The sequence below is a fragment of the Zootoca vivipara genome, chromosome 10 (genome assembly GCF_965207765.1).
Source record: "Zootoca vivipara chromosome 10, rZooViv2.hap1.1, whole genome shotgun sequence".
Classification (NCBI taxonomy): domain Eukaryota; kingdom Metazoa; phylum Chordata; class Lepidosauria; order Squamata; family Lacertidae; genus Zootoca; species Zootoca vivipara.
In genome coordinates, this window is record NC_142593.1 from 59,795,960 (window position 1) to 59,814,133 (window position 18,174).

At 42.9% G+C, this 18,174-nt stretch overlaps 2 protein-coding genes across 2 annotated transcripts in view; both read left to right on the plus strand.

The window, feature by feature from the left end:
• Positions 1 to 4,124, plus strand: part of LOC132592816 (uncharacterized) — a 38,042-nt gene extending 33,918 nt beyond the window's left edge. The window contains 1 exon segment of the mRNA XM_088652756.1: positions 1,953 to 4,124. Coding sequence (XP_088508882.1) covers positions 1,953 to 3,118 — 1,166 coding nt within the window. The 3' untranslated portion in view covers positions 3,119 to 4,124.
• Positions 4,125 to 14,441: 10,317 nt separating this feature from the next.
• Positions 14,442 to 17,461, plus strand: LOC118077352 (alpha-galactosidase MYORG-like). Its single transcript, XM_035100971.3, has 2 exons — positions 14,442 to 16,942; positions 17,023 to 17,461. Exon 1 carries the CDS (start codon positions 14,804 to 14,806, stop codon positions 16,886 to 16,888), a length of 2,085 nt encoding a protein of 694 aa, XP_034956862.3. The 5' UTR covers positions 14,442 to 14,803; the 3' UTR covers positions 16,889 to 16,942; positions 17,023 to 17,461.
• Positions 17,462 to 18,174: the final 713 nt, after the last annotated feature.

Below are 18,174 nucleotides of genomic sequence, written 5' to 3' on the forward strand. Positions count from 1 at the left end.
TCTGGCACCCGATCGGGCTGCGCAAAGGGGCTCTTTCTGGCCAGCCTCTCCCTCTGCCTGTCTGCTTACTCTGCCAATTTGCGCGCTTCGCGGAGCGAACAGATCGGTCGCTAGCAAGGCAGCTGGAAGGAAGCGATTGCCAACGCCTCCAGCCCGACGTCCTTCGTCGTGGCATCTAGGTCGCTTCTCGCCCCTGCCCTCCGCTGCTGAGAGGAGCGTTTTCCCCTGCGCCTCCCGCTGGTTCGCTGACTCCCTGAGCACGCAGGAGGGGCTGAGGAGGCGACAGGAACAATGGGGGCTTACTTTCGGGGTACGTCTTACTTCTCTTATAGAAAAACCCTGCCATGGCTTACTTTATGACTACGTATTAAAAAAGGGGAAACACGGTAGGTACTTGTCAAACCTTCTACCGGTAGAAGAAATCTAGCAGAGAGTCTGTGGGCTTTGATAAACAAGAAATGGAAATTGGTGCTTAATCAAAAGAGGCTAGTTCTATCAAGCTACCCTAAGCCTTTGGGAATCTTGTCACAAGAGGAGCATAAAGCTCCCTTCTGAAGTTTCTAAAGGGTCTGCATGCCTGGTGTTCTTAAGAACACAACAGATTTAGGACATGGGAAAGATCTATACTTTGATGGCTTCCATGCCAGAGTGGGGGCCACATTTCGCGGCTGGAGACTTGGAAAGATGGTGTATAAACACAGACAATATCTAAGGAGGAGTGGTGTATTCGTCTCATGATATTTAAAAACTGTGGCATCACCAGCTCCTCTGCTTCCACATACAGATTTGGTCCCCATGGAACCCCCTGACAGAGGCAAATATGGCCATAACATCTGCCTGGCTTGCAATGAGAGAGCTCAAAGAGCGTCAACAGGGCTCTCCATACAAAGCACCTAGCATGGGGGCACCTACATGTAATAGCCGATCATCTATTTTCTGCCCATGCTCTGGGGTTGCAGTTTTCAGGCTGGGGGACAGGATGGTGACTGGTTTTGGCACCAAGTTCTGCCCATAAGCCCCACTGAGTTCAATGGGATCTACTCTCAGGTCACCACTGAAACCACTGGAGAGGTTTACCAGTGGGGCTTCTGTTGGGAAGGGGCTGCCCCATTTGTGCTTCTCCAGGGGCAGGAGAATATCTAGGGCAGGAGAAACCCTGCAGGGCCTCTGAGTCTTATTTTGCTTCTTCCTCTCTCCCAGGACCCTGCAGCTTGTTTTGGCTCCTTGACTCCTCAGGAAGGATGAAAGAGCCTGATCCTGCAAAGCTAGCGAGGGCGGAAGGGGGAAGATGGAAGGTTGACCTGGTCAGGTTGTCTCCTGCATCCCTCCTCTCAACCTCTGAGCGCTCCCTCCCAGGGACCTCCAAGAGATCTGGTGAGTTCCAGGGGAGTGGAGATGGGGACAAGGATGGATGGAGCCGGAGAGGTACAGTGGTACCCCGGGTTACAGACGCTTCAGGTTACAGACTCCACTAACCCAGAAATAGTACCACAGGTTAAGAACTTTGCTTCAGGATGAGAACAGAAATCGCGCGGTGGTGGCAGTTTCAGGTTAAGAACGGACCTCTGGAACGAATTAAGTTCTTAATCCAAGGTACCACTGTATGGGGGGAGATCTACTGCGATCTACCACAGACGTCCAGTGATCTACTGGTAGATCACGATCTACCTGTTGGATATGCCTTCTCTATCACAAGCATTCATTAACTTTGATCAATAATCTGGAGCTCCATTTCTTCCTGAGGCTCTAATTGGCTTATCTCTTCATTGCAGCTGGTGGTGAATTGGAAGGGAAGAACAAGGGGGACCACAACAGAATCCACATAGTGGAGAAGTCAAATAAATATTCAGAGTGTGCAGAGAACACCCGTCAGAGCTCCCAGTCCACCTCCCATCAAAGAAAGAGCTTCGTTCAGAGGGATAGCCTCACATCACACAAAAGAACAAAAAGTAGGGAGAAACCATATCAGTGCAGAGAATGTGGAAAGAGCTTCAGTCAAAAGGGCAGTCTCACTTACCATCAAAGAATTCATACAGGGGAGAAACCCTATCAGTGCTTGGTGTGTGGGAAGAGCTTCAGTCAAAGCACCCATCTCACTTCCCATCAAAGAACTCATACAGGGGAGAAACCCTATCAGTGTATGGAATGTGGAAAGAGCTTCAGTCACAGTAATACTCTCACTTTGCATCACAGAATTCATACAGGGGAGAAACCCTATCTGTGCTTGGAATGTGGAAAGAGCTTCAGTTGGAGAACCCAGCTTACTTCCCATCAAAGAACTCATACAGGGGAGAAACCCTATCAGTGCTTGGAGTGTGGGAAGAGCTTCAGTCAGAGCTCCAACCTCACTTCCCATCAAAGAACTCATACAGGGGAGAAACCCTATCAGTGTATGGAATGTGGAAAGAGCTTCAGTCAGAGCTCCAAACTCACTTCCCATCAAAGAGTTCATACAGGGACGAAACCCTATCAGTGCTTGGAATGTGGAAAGAGCTTCAGTCAGAAGGGCAATCTCATTTCCCATCAAAGAACTCATACAGGTCATAAACTCTATCAGTGCTTGGAATGTGGAAAGAGCTTCAGTCACAGTAATACTCTCACTTTGCATCACAGAATTCATACAGGGGAGAAACCCTATCTGTGCTTGGAATGTGGAAAGAGCTTCAGTTGGAGAACCCAGCTTACTTCCCATCAAAGAACTCATACAGGGGAGAAACCCTATCAGTGCTTGGAATGTGGGAAGAGCTTCACTCACAGTAATGCTCTCACTTTGCATCACAGAATTCATACAGGGGAGAAACCCTATCAGTGCTTGGAATGTGGAAAGAGCTTCTGTCAGAAGGGCAATCTGAATTCCCATCAAAGAACTCATACAGGAGAGAAACCCTATCAGTGTATGGAATGTGGAAAGAGCTTCAGTCGGAGCTCCAAACTCACTTCCCATCAAAGAGTTCATACAGGGACGAAACCCTATCAGTGCTTGGAATGTGGGAAGAGCTTCACTCACAGTAATGCTCTCACTTTGCATCACAGAATTCATACAGGGGAGAAACCCTATCAGTGCTTGGAATGTGGAAAGAGCTTCTGTCAGAAGGGCAATCTGAATTCCATCAAATAACTCATACAGGTCAGAAACGCTATCAGTGCTTGGAATGTGGAAAGAGCTTCAGTCACAGTTATGCTCTCACTTTGCACCACAGAATTCATACAGGTCAGAAACCCTATCAGTGCTTCGAATGTGGAAAGAGCTTCATTAATAGCTCCAAACTCACTTCCCATCAAAGAGTTCATACAGGGGTGAAACCCTATCAGTGCTTAGAATGTGGAAAGAGCTTCAGTCAGAAGGGCAATCTCACTTCCCATCAAAGAATTCATACAGGGGAGAAACCCTATCAGAATACAGAATACTCACAGAATACAGAGGGGAAACCCAAAAAGAAACACAATAAAACAAAAAATACTAAACAACCCTTATAAAACACAGTTCTATAGAAAAAAGAAAGGCGGGAAAGAATAAAATACCCTTTATCACATTTGTATCATATATATCATATACTTCATCAACCCATAGAAAGGCAGGCTCCCTCAGCTCTCCCCTGGGTGCCCCCCTCTTCTCCCCTTCTCCCACCCTGAGAGATCCTTCCCTGTGTTCCTTGCAGGTCCCTCCCACCTCCAACTGACCTCTTCCAGTGTGTGTTCTTCTTAATTCAACAAGGAATCCTGATATAAAACATACAGAAAGTACAGTGGTCCCTCGACTTACGAACCACTTGACATCCGAAGGTTTCGACTTAACGTACGGAAAAAGTGTCCGCACGCTTTCTAATTTTCCGACATCCGAACGGAAACCATTGGCGGTTTTAGATGCGGTTTCCTCAACTTACGAATTTTTCTGAATTCCGCCCCCCCCCCAATGCATTCCTATGGGAAACTGCTTTTTTTGACTTACAAACTTTTCTTTTTCTTTTTTTTAAAAACACCTTTATTTCAAAGATTTAAACGAATCTTCATCGATACAAACAAAATATACGGTACTAAACAAACAAAGCCGAAATCGTACATACCAAAATCATGTCTCAAAACATATTTCAACTCCGCTAATAAACGATACTTCCAACACTTTCCATTATATCTGGTTCCTTTTATTCTTGTTTCTCACAGGTTTGTTTATGTTGACTTAATTCTTTTATTCTTTTCCTTATTTCCTCTTTTTTTATTTTATTTTGTTTTTTGTACTTTACAGATATCGTTCTAGTTCTGCCAATAAAATGTTATTATGTATTTTTAGATACTCCTTAAAAATTATCCATTCTTTTGATACTTTTGGGTAGCCTGTGTCCCGCACCCAGCCCGTTAGTTTTGCTAACTGTAGATATTCAATCAACAGGGCTTGCCACTCTACAAACGTAGGAGGCAGTTCGTCTTTCCATTTCCTTGCAATCAGTATTCTAGCGGCAGTCAAGCTGTACATCATAAGTGTTCTGGTTTCCTTTTTGAAATTGTCGGGTAGAATGCCCAAGAGGAATATTTCGGGTTTTTTCTTGAATGTTATCTTAAATATTTTTTTGATTTCATTATAGATTTTATCCCAGTAGATTTTAATTAAGTCACATTCGGAACGGATTAAGTTCGTAAGTCGAGGGACCACTGTAGATGAATAGGAAGCTCCAATCTCCATCTGAAAATAATCTGTAGCAACAATTATTCAGAATATGCACTCCAGAATAAACCCAGCTGTCTTCAAATCTTAACCCCTCGGACAGTGCAATATGACTCACTGGGGAACATTTTTTTTTCATTTTCTGTTGCATGAGATTTTTCAACTGTTCTTATGTGTTCTTTCAATGCTGATTTCATATCTGAAGTCGGTTTTGTTCTGTAAGCTCTAGTTTTTTTGCAATTCATGTTTTTCACTTTTCACCATAATCTTCATTTTTCGCAATGTAAGAATTCAATATTTTATTAAACACAGAGCCAAAGTAGTACAATATGATTATAGATTCTATTGAAAGAAGGAGACCAATTTAAGTTAAAATCGTATGAACAGTCGAAAGACAACGTAGATTATTGGTTTCAGTACTACCAGATCAATGAAGTGTATAAAATGGACAAGAAAATAGGTTTTCAATTGGAGAAATACAAATTGAAGCCAAAACCAAAAAATCTTTCCAGGATGTATGATTTTTTGCTTGCGTGGCATACGAAAAATGAACTGGTGAAATCTGTAATGATTGATTAGGCTAAGGACATGGGGCACAACATTATGTTGGAGGATTGGGAGAGGTTGTGGGAAAAAGGTATTTACAGCATGTAATTCATTGAGAGAAAATACGATGAAAATGATGTACAGATGGTATTTAACTCCGGTTAAGATAGCAAAAATCTATCATACACATGATAACAAATGCTGGAAATGTAAAGATGTGGAAGGAACCTTTTACCATATGTGGTGCATGTGCCCCAAAGTAAAAGACTTCTGGGAAAAGATTTATAATGAATTAAAAAAGGTGTTGAAAAACACATTTATTAAAAAACCAGAAGCCTTTTTACTTGGTAAAAAGGCGGGGTGCCTTCTGATTTGCTGCCCCCGCCAGCCAGAAAGCTAGTGACGCCCCTGCAGAGATTTCTCTTTAAAATACTTTTTATTTATTTCAATTGTTAAAAGCCATACAGATTTACAAAAACATAAAGGAAGTTGGAACATTTCTCTGTTACATATAAAGAATTCCACATTTGAGAAAAAAGAAAAGTCAAGAATAGAAAAGTAAAAAGAATAAAACAAGAGCAAAGATAAGGTAGGAAAGGAAATATATATATATATAAAAAGAAACTATGTATATAAAAAAGAAAAAAAAGAGCAGCGTTCTTCCAATCATATCCTGTGTAAGTTATATACACCCATTTAAATTCACACTTAAGTTTCATATCGGTATTTCCTTGTCCTTTTGGTTCAATTCTGCTATCAGGATTTGGCTATTTAATCGAATTTATTCTGGAGGGGAGCCAAAGCATCCACTTCAGCCCACAAAGGAGAAGAGGAGGTCCCTGGCTCCCAGATTACGATGTTCCCTTTTGCTGCAGATCCTGTTTTCACACTTAGAAAGTCTGTAGCGTTTGCACGAGAACTTACGAAGCTGCCCGTATCGACGTGTAGGTGGGTTCCCACGAGGCAAGACACAGTGATAACAGCAAGAAACTTTATTGAACTACATAACTTGGAAAACGGGCAAGGCGACTGCTTATATACATTTCTGGAGGCCTGGGCCACTCCCACTCCCAACGTGATTGGCTGTCTAAACTTCCAAGGTGCGAATCACGACTCACGAGTTCAAGGGCCAATGGCGATCATACAGGGTCTCTGGACGTTTCACCGTCTATTGATCCCTGTGTCACCACTGAGTTCGTCCGCTGCCACCAACCAGTCTCTAACCAGTCGGGGTTAAATTGGAACACAAAATGATGTTTATTAAGTTACAGTTTAACAAGCGTGCGGTTGCAATAAAAGTCTTCAGTCAACATAAACAATTGTTTCCTATACCGGCCTATACCTTCCTAGCATTTAACTGTTACGAACTCCCCTGGTATCTCCACACTGACTTAGCCAACCCACAGACTCTCTATCTGCCCCAACCTCTACTCTCTACTCTCAGCTCTCCCCCCTCTCTTCTACTGTACTACCCCACAGGGCTGGTTGTTATAGTCCTTCTGACTCCACCCCCGTGGGTTCTGATTGGGTCACCCAGTTAACTATTTCCCCTCCAGCACTATACATAGGTAACCGTCACAGCCCAAATCCTGAAATGTCCTGTGATTGGACATCCTGTATCGAATCAGAACAAAGGAGCTCCATACACAAGGTCAGGCAAACACAGACCACTGAATCCATAACACGTATGCCGGGGCCCATCCAGGCTGGTCCTTAGCGCCATCACTCAGTGGTAGAGAGCACCTGCTTTGCTGCAGAAGGTCCCGGGATCATTCCCTGGTGGCAGGGTCAATGTAGACAATACTGAGCAAGATGGCTCTGTATGTGGCAGCTTCTTCCCCATGTTCCTATTGGAATCAGCCCTGTATTCAGAGCAATGAGGACTAGAATCTTAGCTCGTTTTTAAAGGAAAGGGCCATAGTGCAGGGGAAGAGCATAGCACAAATATGTACACACTTTCCACGTTCCGTTGCAAATTAGGTAAAGGGACCCCTGACCATTAGGTCCAGTCACGGACGACTCTGGGGTTGCGGTGCTCATCTCGCATTATTGGCTGAGGGAGCCGGTGTTTGTCCGCAGACAGCTTCCGGGTCATGTGGCCAGCATGACTAAGCCACTTATGGTGAACCAGAGCAGCACACAGAAACGCCGCTTACTTTTCCCTGAAAATATCATTTGCAGTCATTTGCAGTCGTCAACAGCTATCAGTCAGTCAATCATCCATTTCCACCACCCTTCTGAGTGATACCCTCTCCCCTCCCTTTATATATAAGCTTCTGGGGACTTCTATTCCAGTGTATATGAAGAAGTGTGCATGCACACGAAAGCTCATACCAAAATAAAAAACTTAGTTGGTCTCTAAGGTGCTGTTGGAAGGAATTTTGTTATTTTGTTTCACAGAAACGCTGTTTACCTTCCCACCGTAGCGGTACCTATTTATCTACTTGCACTTTGATGTGCTTCAAACTGCTAGGTGGGCAGGAGCTGGGACCGAACAACAGGAGCTTGCATTAAACCTCAAAGCAAATATATCCTGCTAGCTGCAGCAGTATAAAAATAGGAAATATACTGAGAAACTCTTCCCCAATGCAGAAAGCAAGACTTTTGAGAGATCCTTTGCTTTATTCCTCAGCATCCTTGTATCGATCCTTGTATCGTGTTCTTTTTGCTGCAGAATGAAAGACGTTGTTTCCCTTTATAAACTTTTTATATTAATATTCTGGTAGTGAATTGTGTAAACTAGATCAGTACTGTGGCCTCATGAAGACGCAAGGGGGGTTTCCAGGAGGAAACTCTGGGTGCTACGAAAGAGGCCATTATCATGAGATCTGCCCTACCCAAGCATGTAAGTTTTGGGGTTGTTGTTTTTTCTTTTAGCTTTCACATACCATAATTGTCATCAATAATGTATTTTTACCACCCTCATTTAATCCAGATTTACCCTTTCCAGCAGAGATCCAGTAAATTAAAAAAACAACAACTGTGTGGCCAACAACCCATTTGCAATATCTTAGCAACCTGCTTCCAGCAAGTATTCAGCCCCCCCCCCCCCCGGGTCTGGAAACATCCTTTATCGAGGAAGATGTTTTTATGCTCCTCAAACTTCTCCAGACCATTCCCCCCCCCCCTGCAGCTTTTATTGGGAACCACCCAAATGTCTCTGAATAGTTTCCTCAAAATTCAGTGGGAGCCACAATCACTTGCGAAGAAGTCCTTTGCCGGGGGTGGGGGGCAGGACGCAGCGTCAGGGGCATTGCAATGGGGGCGGTCTGACCCGGGTTACACTGGGGGGTTGCCACTTGGGGCCCCTACCACATGACTCCCAAGCCGAGCCTCCAGTATCCCGGCAAAAAATCCGCTCGGCGCACCGCAAGCGGCTTGCTCCCTTGGCCAACACGCGCTCTCCCTGCTGCGGTGCACGTTCTCCCTGGGCAGAGTCGAGGGGCGGGGCAGTGAGGGGCGTCACTCCTGTGTGTCATGACGTCATGACGAATGTGTCGTGACATAATGACGCTGCGGAGAGGCGCCCCGCCCTCGGGGGGTGCTTCCGCGTTTGACGCCCCGGTTGTCAAAGCGGCTAGCGACGCCCCTGAGCCGCGTCATTTTCTTCAACCGGCGTTCCTTCTCTCTTTTGTAGGAAAATCCCAGCAAGAAGGGCAGATAACCCCTGAAGTTTGAAGGGCAAAGGGGGAAAAAACCATCCTTCTCACATTAATTTGCACAGTGGTGGCTTGGTTCTCAAATTAAATCCGTTCCGGAAGTCCATTCCAAAACCAAAGCGTTCCAAAACCAAGGCATGCTTTCCCATAGAAAGTAGATTAAAATCTAAATAGATTAATCTGCTCCAGACTTCTAAAAACAACCCCTAAAACAGCAATCTAACATGAATTTTACTATCTAACGGGACCATTGATCCATAAAATGAAAGCAATAATCAATGCCCTGTACTATAAAATCAATAAGATGGTATTGTAGATGATAAAGATTTTTTTTAAAAAAAATTCTTACCTGCAGTGATAATAGTCATTGTTTGGATGGGGGCTTTTATCCATTTCCACAGTCACACAATCAATCAATCAGTAGCTAAACTGGATTCCACACAGTCACAAAAAGAAATTAACCGAAAAAGCTCTAAAACAAAAACGCAAAATAAATAGTGAAAGCAAAAGCACCAAACTTAATCCCTTCCGGAAATCTGTTTGGCTTCCAAAATGTTCAAAAACAAGGACGCAGCTTCTGATTGGTGCAGGCGCCCCAGAAACAATAGCCGACAGTCACTTCAGACGTTCAGCTTCTGAAAAACGTTTGAAAACTGGAACACTTTCTTCCGGGTTTTCGGTGTATGAGAACAAGGCATTTGAGAATCAAGGTGCCACTGTCTAGGTTTCTAAAAACACAGTGGGGTCACAGAGCAGATTTAAAAAGCAAGGGAGGACCTCCCCTCTCAAAAAACTATCGAATAAAAGAAGGGGAAAAATTAAACTGGATATAAATGATAAAAGAAAAGGTTAGCCTTTCTGGATCAGGGCAAAAGTTCATCCTGTCCCACTTTCTGCCCAAGATGCTGAACTACCGGTAGTTGGGCCATTGGCCTGATTCAGCAGGCTGTTCCTATGGAGTGCTTCCTTTTGTTATAAATTCAGCAGGCTGCCTTCAGACCAAGACTGCAGTCCTATCCTATAGTGTACAGTTATTAAGGACTTCCATGCTTTGGCACAGCGGGTTTTACCTGTGAGTAGATATGCGCAGGATTGCACCGAAACTCCCTTGTGCTCGATTCTCTCTCTCTTTTTTAAAGATAATTTTTATTAACTTTTCCAAATAAACAACATTCAACAACAACAAAACAATAAACAACAAACACAACAACAAACAAAATTTTCCCATTTTATCATCTATTCATTATTATTATTATTATTATTATTAAAAGAAAATCTTTATTTCAATTCTATAAACAATACAAAATAAAACAAAGTAGACAATAAGCAAATTAACAAAAAAGCAACAAACAAATTAACAAAACAATAAAAAGATTAACATAACTTAATCCACACCATAACTCAAACCATAATTTCAAATTTCAAATAAGACTTAAATAAACTAATAGACAATGCAAATTATACAAATTATGATAAGAGAACAAAAAAATAAGACTTAAATATTTACATAAAATACAAAAGAAAATACTTCCTACTATTCATGCATCGCTTCCCTTTTTTCCCCTCCATTCTTGCTTCAATTTAATTCTCACTCTTTATTTCACTAATTATGTCATTATAATTAATAAGATTTCCTGCTTTCCTTTCAATTTAAACAAATCACCAAATCAATGTTAAAATTTTCTTTTTTAAAATAATCCTCTACGCATTTCCATTCAATCATATATTTTTGTTTAGGGATGTTTCTAATTGCTGCGGTCATTTTGGCCAAATTCATGAGCTCTACCAATTTTTCCTGCCATTCATAGATTGATGGTATTTTCCCTCCTTTCCAGTTCTGAGCTATAAGTAATCTATCCATTTTATCATCTATTCAACTATTTTACTTCTCTTGCTCTGCCGAGCGTTGACTTTCCTCCCTCCCATCATTCGGTTTTCTTTCCCACTCTTATCTCACAGTTCCTTTTGGTCCACCTACTTAAAGTCAATTCGTAGGATTTATTTCACTCCTGCAAGTGTCTTCAGACTTCTACAGTTCTTCCCATATAGTCCACAAATTTACTCCATTCCTTTTTGAACCTTGTCTCTCCCTGGTTTCGGATCCCGCAGGTCAACTTAGCTAACTTTGCATAGTCAATCATTTTCGTCTGCCACTCCTCAATCGTCGGTAACTCCTGTACTTTCCATTTTGGGAATAATAAAGTCCTAGCCGCGGTTGTAGCATACATAAATAATTTTTGATCTCCCTTTGCAATCTCCTCTCCTATGAGTCCTAATAGAAAAGCCTCCGGGTTTTTTTGGGAAAGTATATTTAAAAATCTTTTTCAGTTCATTATATATCATTTCCCAAAATCTTTTTACTTTTTCGTATGTCCACCACATATGATAAAATTCACCCTCTTTATCTTTACATTTCCAGCATATTCTGCTACTCATTCTATACATCTTGTCGAATTTTACTGGTGTTAAATACCATCTGTACATCATCTTCATTACATTTTCTTTCAAGGCGGTACATGCAGTAAATTTCAACGTTTGATTCCACAATTTCAACCATGCATCATATTCAATATTATGGCCAAAATCTCTTTTTTTTAAAAAAAGATTTTTTTATATAGAGAAAAAGAACCAGCAATAATGTCTATACATACATACCATAGTCAAACATTCATATCAACGCGAAAAAGAAAGAAAAAGAAAAAAGCATTAAGAATCAAAATAACAGATAAATCTAATATAATATCTCATTTTCCACTTCAATCATGGACTTCCCCGAGCCCCCTTTCTAACGGTTCATTGGATATCATTCTTCGCAGGTTCTACTCATATTTACTATCCTTAATTCCAATTATCACATTTTTCCTTACGTTTTACCATCCATTATAAAATTCTAATCTGAATTTTAAATATCATTCCCTTAATTCTTAACCTGCAGCATACACAATTGCTTATATTTCTCTTCACATATCAATTCTACAATATTTTTTATAATAGATTCTAAATTTCTTCCATTCTTCTTCCGTCTTCCCCTCTCCCCAGTCGCGTAGTCTTCCGGTCAGATCAGCAAGTTCCATATAGTCCAACATTTTCATTTGCCATTCCTCTATAGTAGGTATCTTCGGTGTCTTCCAGTACTTTGCTAACAATATTCTAGCTGCAGTTGTGGCATATAAAAACAAATTCACATCTTTCATTGGCAGTTCTTTTCCCACCATGCCCAATAGAAAGGATTCTGGTTTCTTAATGAACGTGTTTTTCAACACCTTTTTCAATTCATTATAAATCATTTCTAATAAATCTTTATACTTATTCCAAACATTTAACAATGATTTCCTAATTACATGATTTTTTAATCCTTTATGACTTTTGACCTTGTCATACCATAAATACGCATGCCATCCAAATACATTATCATATCCTTCCAAATCTATTATGCCCAAAATCTCTTGCCCATTTTATCATCACCTCTTTTGTCAATTCATCTTTCGTATACCATTCTAACAACAAATTGTACATTTTTGATAACAATTTCACTCTGGCTTCCAACAATTCTATTTGAAATTTGGACCTTTTATCTTCAAAACCTATTTTTTTTAATCATTTGTTAAAACATCATTAACTTGGTGGTACTGCAGCCATCCAGTCAGAACCTCTTTTATCTCATCATATGGTTTCAACCGCCAACCTTTATCTGATTTCATCAAAATCTCCCTAGTAAGTGGCCCTCCTCCCCTCCAGTGCTCGATTCTCATTGAAATCAACGAGACTTGACTTTTCCGCACTGATTTATATGGGGCCAAATTCCAAGCCATTCCCTGGATCCAGCCCAATATATTTAAACGCACAACTCTAAAGCAGCATTAGCAGACTATTCCAAGAGTTTCAGGAAAATCCTGCAGTAGGAGATGGATTTCCACCCGGCTGCTCCAACTGTCAAGTCAGAACCTACTTTGCAACACAGAATTTGCAGAACACAAGAGGGTTTCAGTCTTATATTGCCCGTGCAGAAAATTTAGATTGAAATGCATGGAGCTTAATAAACTTTAATCTTGTACATCAAGAGTTTCCTCTCTTGTTCTCACGTTGGTGCCTTCATGCAGCCTTCACTTGCTTGATCTAAATCGCTTTTCCTCCGTTGCCACCTTCAGGAGTCAAGTTCAATTGCAGCCAGAGAACTTCAGAAACTTTTGTGACCGGGTGGTACACTTTGTGCTCTGGCTGTTATCCAAGGGCCCCTACAGCCAACCTATTAATTGAGCATTCATCTCAATTTGCTTGCACAAAGTATACATGGAGGTTAGATTATATCTGGTCTTTATTTAGCATTCATTCTTCTTTGTTTTCAGGTCAGCGAACATTCTTTCTGCATTCACCCTGATTTGCTTGTGGGGCGTTTACCAGACTTTTTGCAGCTTGAAAATTGACACGGTAACACATTGAGAAATGTAAAAGGCACAAATGACTAACAGGAAGGCATGTAACCACTGTGCAAACAAATCAGGTTGAAGTCTCATTATGGTGAATGCTCAACCTAGGGGCTTCAAAAGCTCGTTTTTTTAAAAAAATAAAGAAGTGGATTTGTTGTGCTAGGGCAATAGGGCATTTTATCATAGAGTAACAGACTGGATTAGTTGGAAGGGGCTCTGAGGGTCACCTAGTCCAACCCCCTGCAATGCAGGAATCTCAACTAAAAGCATCCATGACAGATGGCCATCCAACCTCTGATTAAAAATCTCCAAGGATCTTTTAATCAATTTTATTAAAGGTTTTCAACGTAATATATCATAAAATTGAAACTAAAATAAAGAGAATTTTTTTAAAAATCAGAAAAAGGAAAAAGGAAAATACATTAATAATACTTATTATTATTATTATTATTATTATTATTATTATTATTATTATTATTATTACCCCACCCATCTGGCTGGGCTTTCCATATAACAATCCTCATATGATCCTCATAAAACACAAAATTATAAATATATCTATGTCGCACTCAGTCAGCACTTTCTCTTAATCTTCACCCATACAGAGTTGAATCTTCCCACCTTCCACCTGGGAGAGCTTCCTCTTCCTCAGTCTCCCACCCTGAGAAGATGCACTCTGACCTGGCTCTCATGCCAGCCCCTTACTCTTCTCTCTGTTAGCTCCTCTTCATTTATCACAAAATATAACGTTTCAGTGTGTTAAGGCATACATCTAGTAATACAACTAGAGAGCCATCAAAGATCACACAAGAAACCCAATACGAGAGAAAAGAAAGGGCGATCATAAAGTTTAGAGTCATTCATAAAGTTGAACTGCCGCAGAGAAAATTATTGCCAGCGGAGGGAGCGGCGAAGCTAAGACATCTCAAGGGCAACTAGCAAGGTATGAGATGTGGCCGCCAGAGGACTCTCCTGCCTTGGGAGAGAACGGCAGCCTGCTCTTGGGGGCCTTTGCACACAGTTGTATGTCTTTGCATTGCTGGTTTCCTTCTCCTGGGGCCTCTCATTCCGAAGCACTTTCTTTGCTCCCTCTCCCCATCCAGAAAGAAAAACCTGGCTGAGGCTTCGCAGGGAGTTGTGCCATCTCTCACTGCGCAGGGAGATTTGCTTGCGTAATAACCTTCCTTGGTCAGCTGATCGCCTCATCGAGAGTCCAAAAAAAAGCAGCAGGATGCTGGCTCCAGCAGGGGTTGCAGCAGCAGCAGAGAAGTGTTGTTCCCGGTAACCAGGATTAATTTATTAGGCTCATTTATTAGCCTGGCTGAGATGCATTCTGTCACTGCATTCTGAAGGGTAGTGATCTGCATTCCTGGATACAGCAAGGGAGAGAAGGAGAGAGAGGGCAGAGCTGTTTTTAAGCGCAGTCTTCATAAAGCTGAGAAGAACACTCGCCACCATAAGGTCGAGCAACCCAAGCAACCACTGGCCGCCGCTATTAGATCTGTGATATTATGGAAGCTCAGCTGTTCCGTCGCCAAGGAAAAGGAAAGAAGTGTCAGAGGGAAAATGGCTCCGGGACAAAACCAATCCTTCATTCCTCTCTGGTGTCTCAGACATCCCAGCAGAGTTATCTTGGAAGAGCTGCGCTACTGGCAACAGGACTCATCATAGCTGTGGCCGTGGGCTGGCATTCCTACATGGTTCCTCCTATGAAGGCAGAGAGGGTGAAGATGAAGCAGGTGGAGCTGTGGCAGGAAGGCTTCGCCATTGAAAACCGGGATGGAGAAGTGGTCTTCAGAATGGCCTTCCAATCAGGTGTCCTTGACCTGGAGTCTTGTTCTAAGGAAGGGGGATTTTTAAGCTGTACCGGTACAGAGAGGGGGATGTTCAGTTTCATCATCCAGACTGTCAAACCCAACGAGGCGGTGACGTGCTACATCATCCGCTGGGAAGAGTTTGAGGCAGACTCTGCGGTGGAACATAAAATGTTCTGGGGGAACGCCCACTGGTATGGAGGCTACGAGATGAGCAAACAGCAATGGCCAATCAGGCTACCTGGAAGCCAAGAACCTGCACCATTTGTGACTAGTGATGTCTATTCTTTCAGGAACAGCTTTGGGGGCATCTTGGAGAGGTACTGGCTGTCCTCCAAAGCAGCCGCCATCAAGATCAACGACTCTGTGCCCTTCCACCTTGGGTTCAACGCTTCGGAAAGGTCCCTCATCTTCCAAGCCAGGTATAAAGATTCTCCATATGAGCCGTTGAATGAGCCCTTCCCACAGTTGAGTTACCATGTCTGCATAGGTTCAGACATGACCTCTGTCCACCGGTACATGGCCCAGGTCCATTTCAGGAAACCTTTGAAGGTACCTTCAGAAAGGATGTTTCAGTTTCCAATCTGGTCAACGTGGGCCATGTACAAGAAGGAGATTAACCAAGAGAAAGTTCTGGGGTTTGCACAGATGATTAAAAAGCACGGTTTCAAATACAGCCACCTTGAAATTGATGACATGTACACACAGAATTATGGTGACTTTGACTTTGACGCTTCGAAGTTCCCTCAGGCGACAGATATGTTTGAAAAGCTTAAGAAAGATGGCTTCAACGTCACCATCTGGATACACCCTTTTGTACATAGAAGTTCCCCAAACTTTGAGGTGGGAATAGAGAAGAAGCTTTTTGTCACGGAACCAAAAGGGACACTCCCTGCCATGGTTGTGTGGTGGAACGGTGTGGGTGCCATATTGGATTTCACCAACCCTTCGGCTAAAAAATGGTTCCAGAGACACCTGAGGCAACTCCGCACTAAGTACAGCATCTCATCCTTCAAGTTTGATGCCGGTGAGACATGCTACCTTCCCAAACAATTCCATACTTTCCATACCTTGGCAGATCCCAGCATTTGGTCCCGGCATTATGCAGAAATGGCCATTCCATTTCATGAGCTTGCAGAAGTCCGAGTCGGCTACCGATCCCAGCACATCTCTTGTTTTGTTCGTATCATTGACCGGGACTCAATTTGTGGGTATGAACTTGGGCTGAAGTCCTTGATACCCACGGTGCTGACCATTGGCCTCCTCGGATACCCTTTTGTACTGCCCGATATGATTGGTGGGAATTTTCTCCCTAACAAAACGGAGGGTGCTGTCGACATCCCAGATCGGGAGCTCTACATCCGATGGCTGGAGCTGTCGGCCTTCATGCCTTCCATGCAGTTCTCCATGCCTCCGTGGCTTTACGACAGAGAGGTCATCGACATCGCCCTGAAGTTCACCAGGCTCCACGAGTCTTTGGTTGCCCCCCTCTTGCTGGAGCTGGCCGGGGAAATCACCAACACTGGGGACCCCATCGTCCGGCCCATCTGGTGGATTTCTCCCCACGATGAGGCTGCACACAAGATCGATTCCCAGTTCCTCATTGGGGACACCCTGATGGTGGCTCCCGTCTTGGAGATGGGCAAGCAAGAGCGAGACATTTACATCCCAGCTGGCAAATGGCGCAGCTACAAAGGGGAGCTCTTTGAAAAAACACCCATTCTTCTTAAGAACTACTCTGTCCCTTTGGACGAAGCGCCTTATTTTGTTTTGAATTCTTAAGCTGCCTTGGGACCAGGGAAAGGCCTTGGAACGACCTGGTCTCTAGCCCTCAAGGTGACTTTGACTTAATCAGTTTATCTTAAAAGCTCTTTCTTCACAGATTTTTTTTTAATGCTAATATATTCTCGTTACAGACCTCATCTGGCTTTTGGTTCTGCTGAATCTGTGCAGCTCGCAATCTTTTTATCTCACTCTTCCATGACGGGGAAGGGCCGTTATCTCCCATGTTGCAGGAGGTGAAAATCAGGACCAGGTTAACTCATTGACGTTTTGTGAGTATGGAGAGAGGCTTTCGATATCACGGTCCGATTCTACACACAGATGCATGCGCACACACTGCAACGGGAGTCCTTTGGAATGATTCTCCACAGAGGACCATGCAGTGACAACATCGCATAAAATAGATACGGGCATTGCAAAGAAAGTTATGTGAGCTGGACGCTTCTCGCTAGTCAAAGCAATTTCTGTTGTGAGCTGCAAACAAACAGGGGTTTCCTACGCCAAAAATTATCCAAATTATGCATCGTGGAATTTTTGTCTTCCAGAATAAATTAAGCATGCACTTTTGCACAATAATTAGCACCACTAGATGGAACCGAGGGCTCGCTCCCTTCTGCTTGTGCCATGCGGCATTCCCCTTTCCCACTCTTTAGCAATAGTCAAGTCCAGGGAAAACCTGAATTGTGTTTCCTCCAGTTGAATTACCTTTCCTCTACGCCCCCCACCAAGCCCAGTGGATGATGATGATGATAATAATAATAATAATAATAATAATAATAATAATAATAATTCATTATTTATACCCCACCCATCCAGCTGGGTTTCCCCAGCAACTCTGGGCAGCTCCCAACAGATTAAAAACGGAATAAAACTTCAAACATTAAAAGCTTCCCTAAACTGGGCTGCCTTCAGATGTCTTCTAAAAGTTGTTCTCTTTGACATCTGCTGGGAGGGCGTTCCACAGGGTGGGTGCCACTACCGAGAAGGCCCTCTGCCTGGTTCCCTATAACCTCGCTTCCCACAGGGAGGGAACTGCCAGAAGGTCCTCAGAGCTGGACCTCAGTGTCCAGGGCAGAACGATGGGGGGTGGAGACTTCAGGTCTATTGGACCAAGGCCATTTAGGGCTTTTAAGGTCAGCACCAACACTTTGAATTGTGCTTGGAAACGTCCCGGGCACCAATGTAGGTCTTTCAGGACAAGTGTCCTGAACAAACACAGAGTCACTTGGCATGAGTGGCATGCTGACAGACATGGCTTGAAGGTAATGCTATTGCAAACAGTACAG

Excerpts from the sequence above, each read along its gene's own strand:
- LOC118077352 (XM_035100971.3), top strand. The coding sequence starts at position 14,804 with ATGGAAGCTCAGCTGTTCCGTCGCCAAGGAAAAGGAAAGAAGTGTCAG.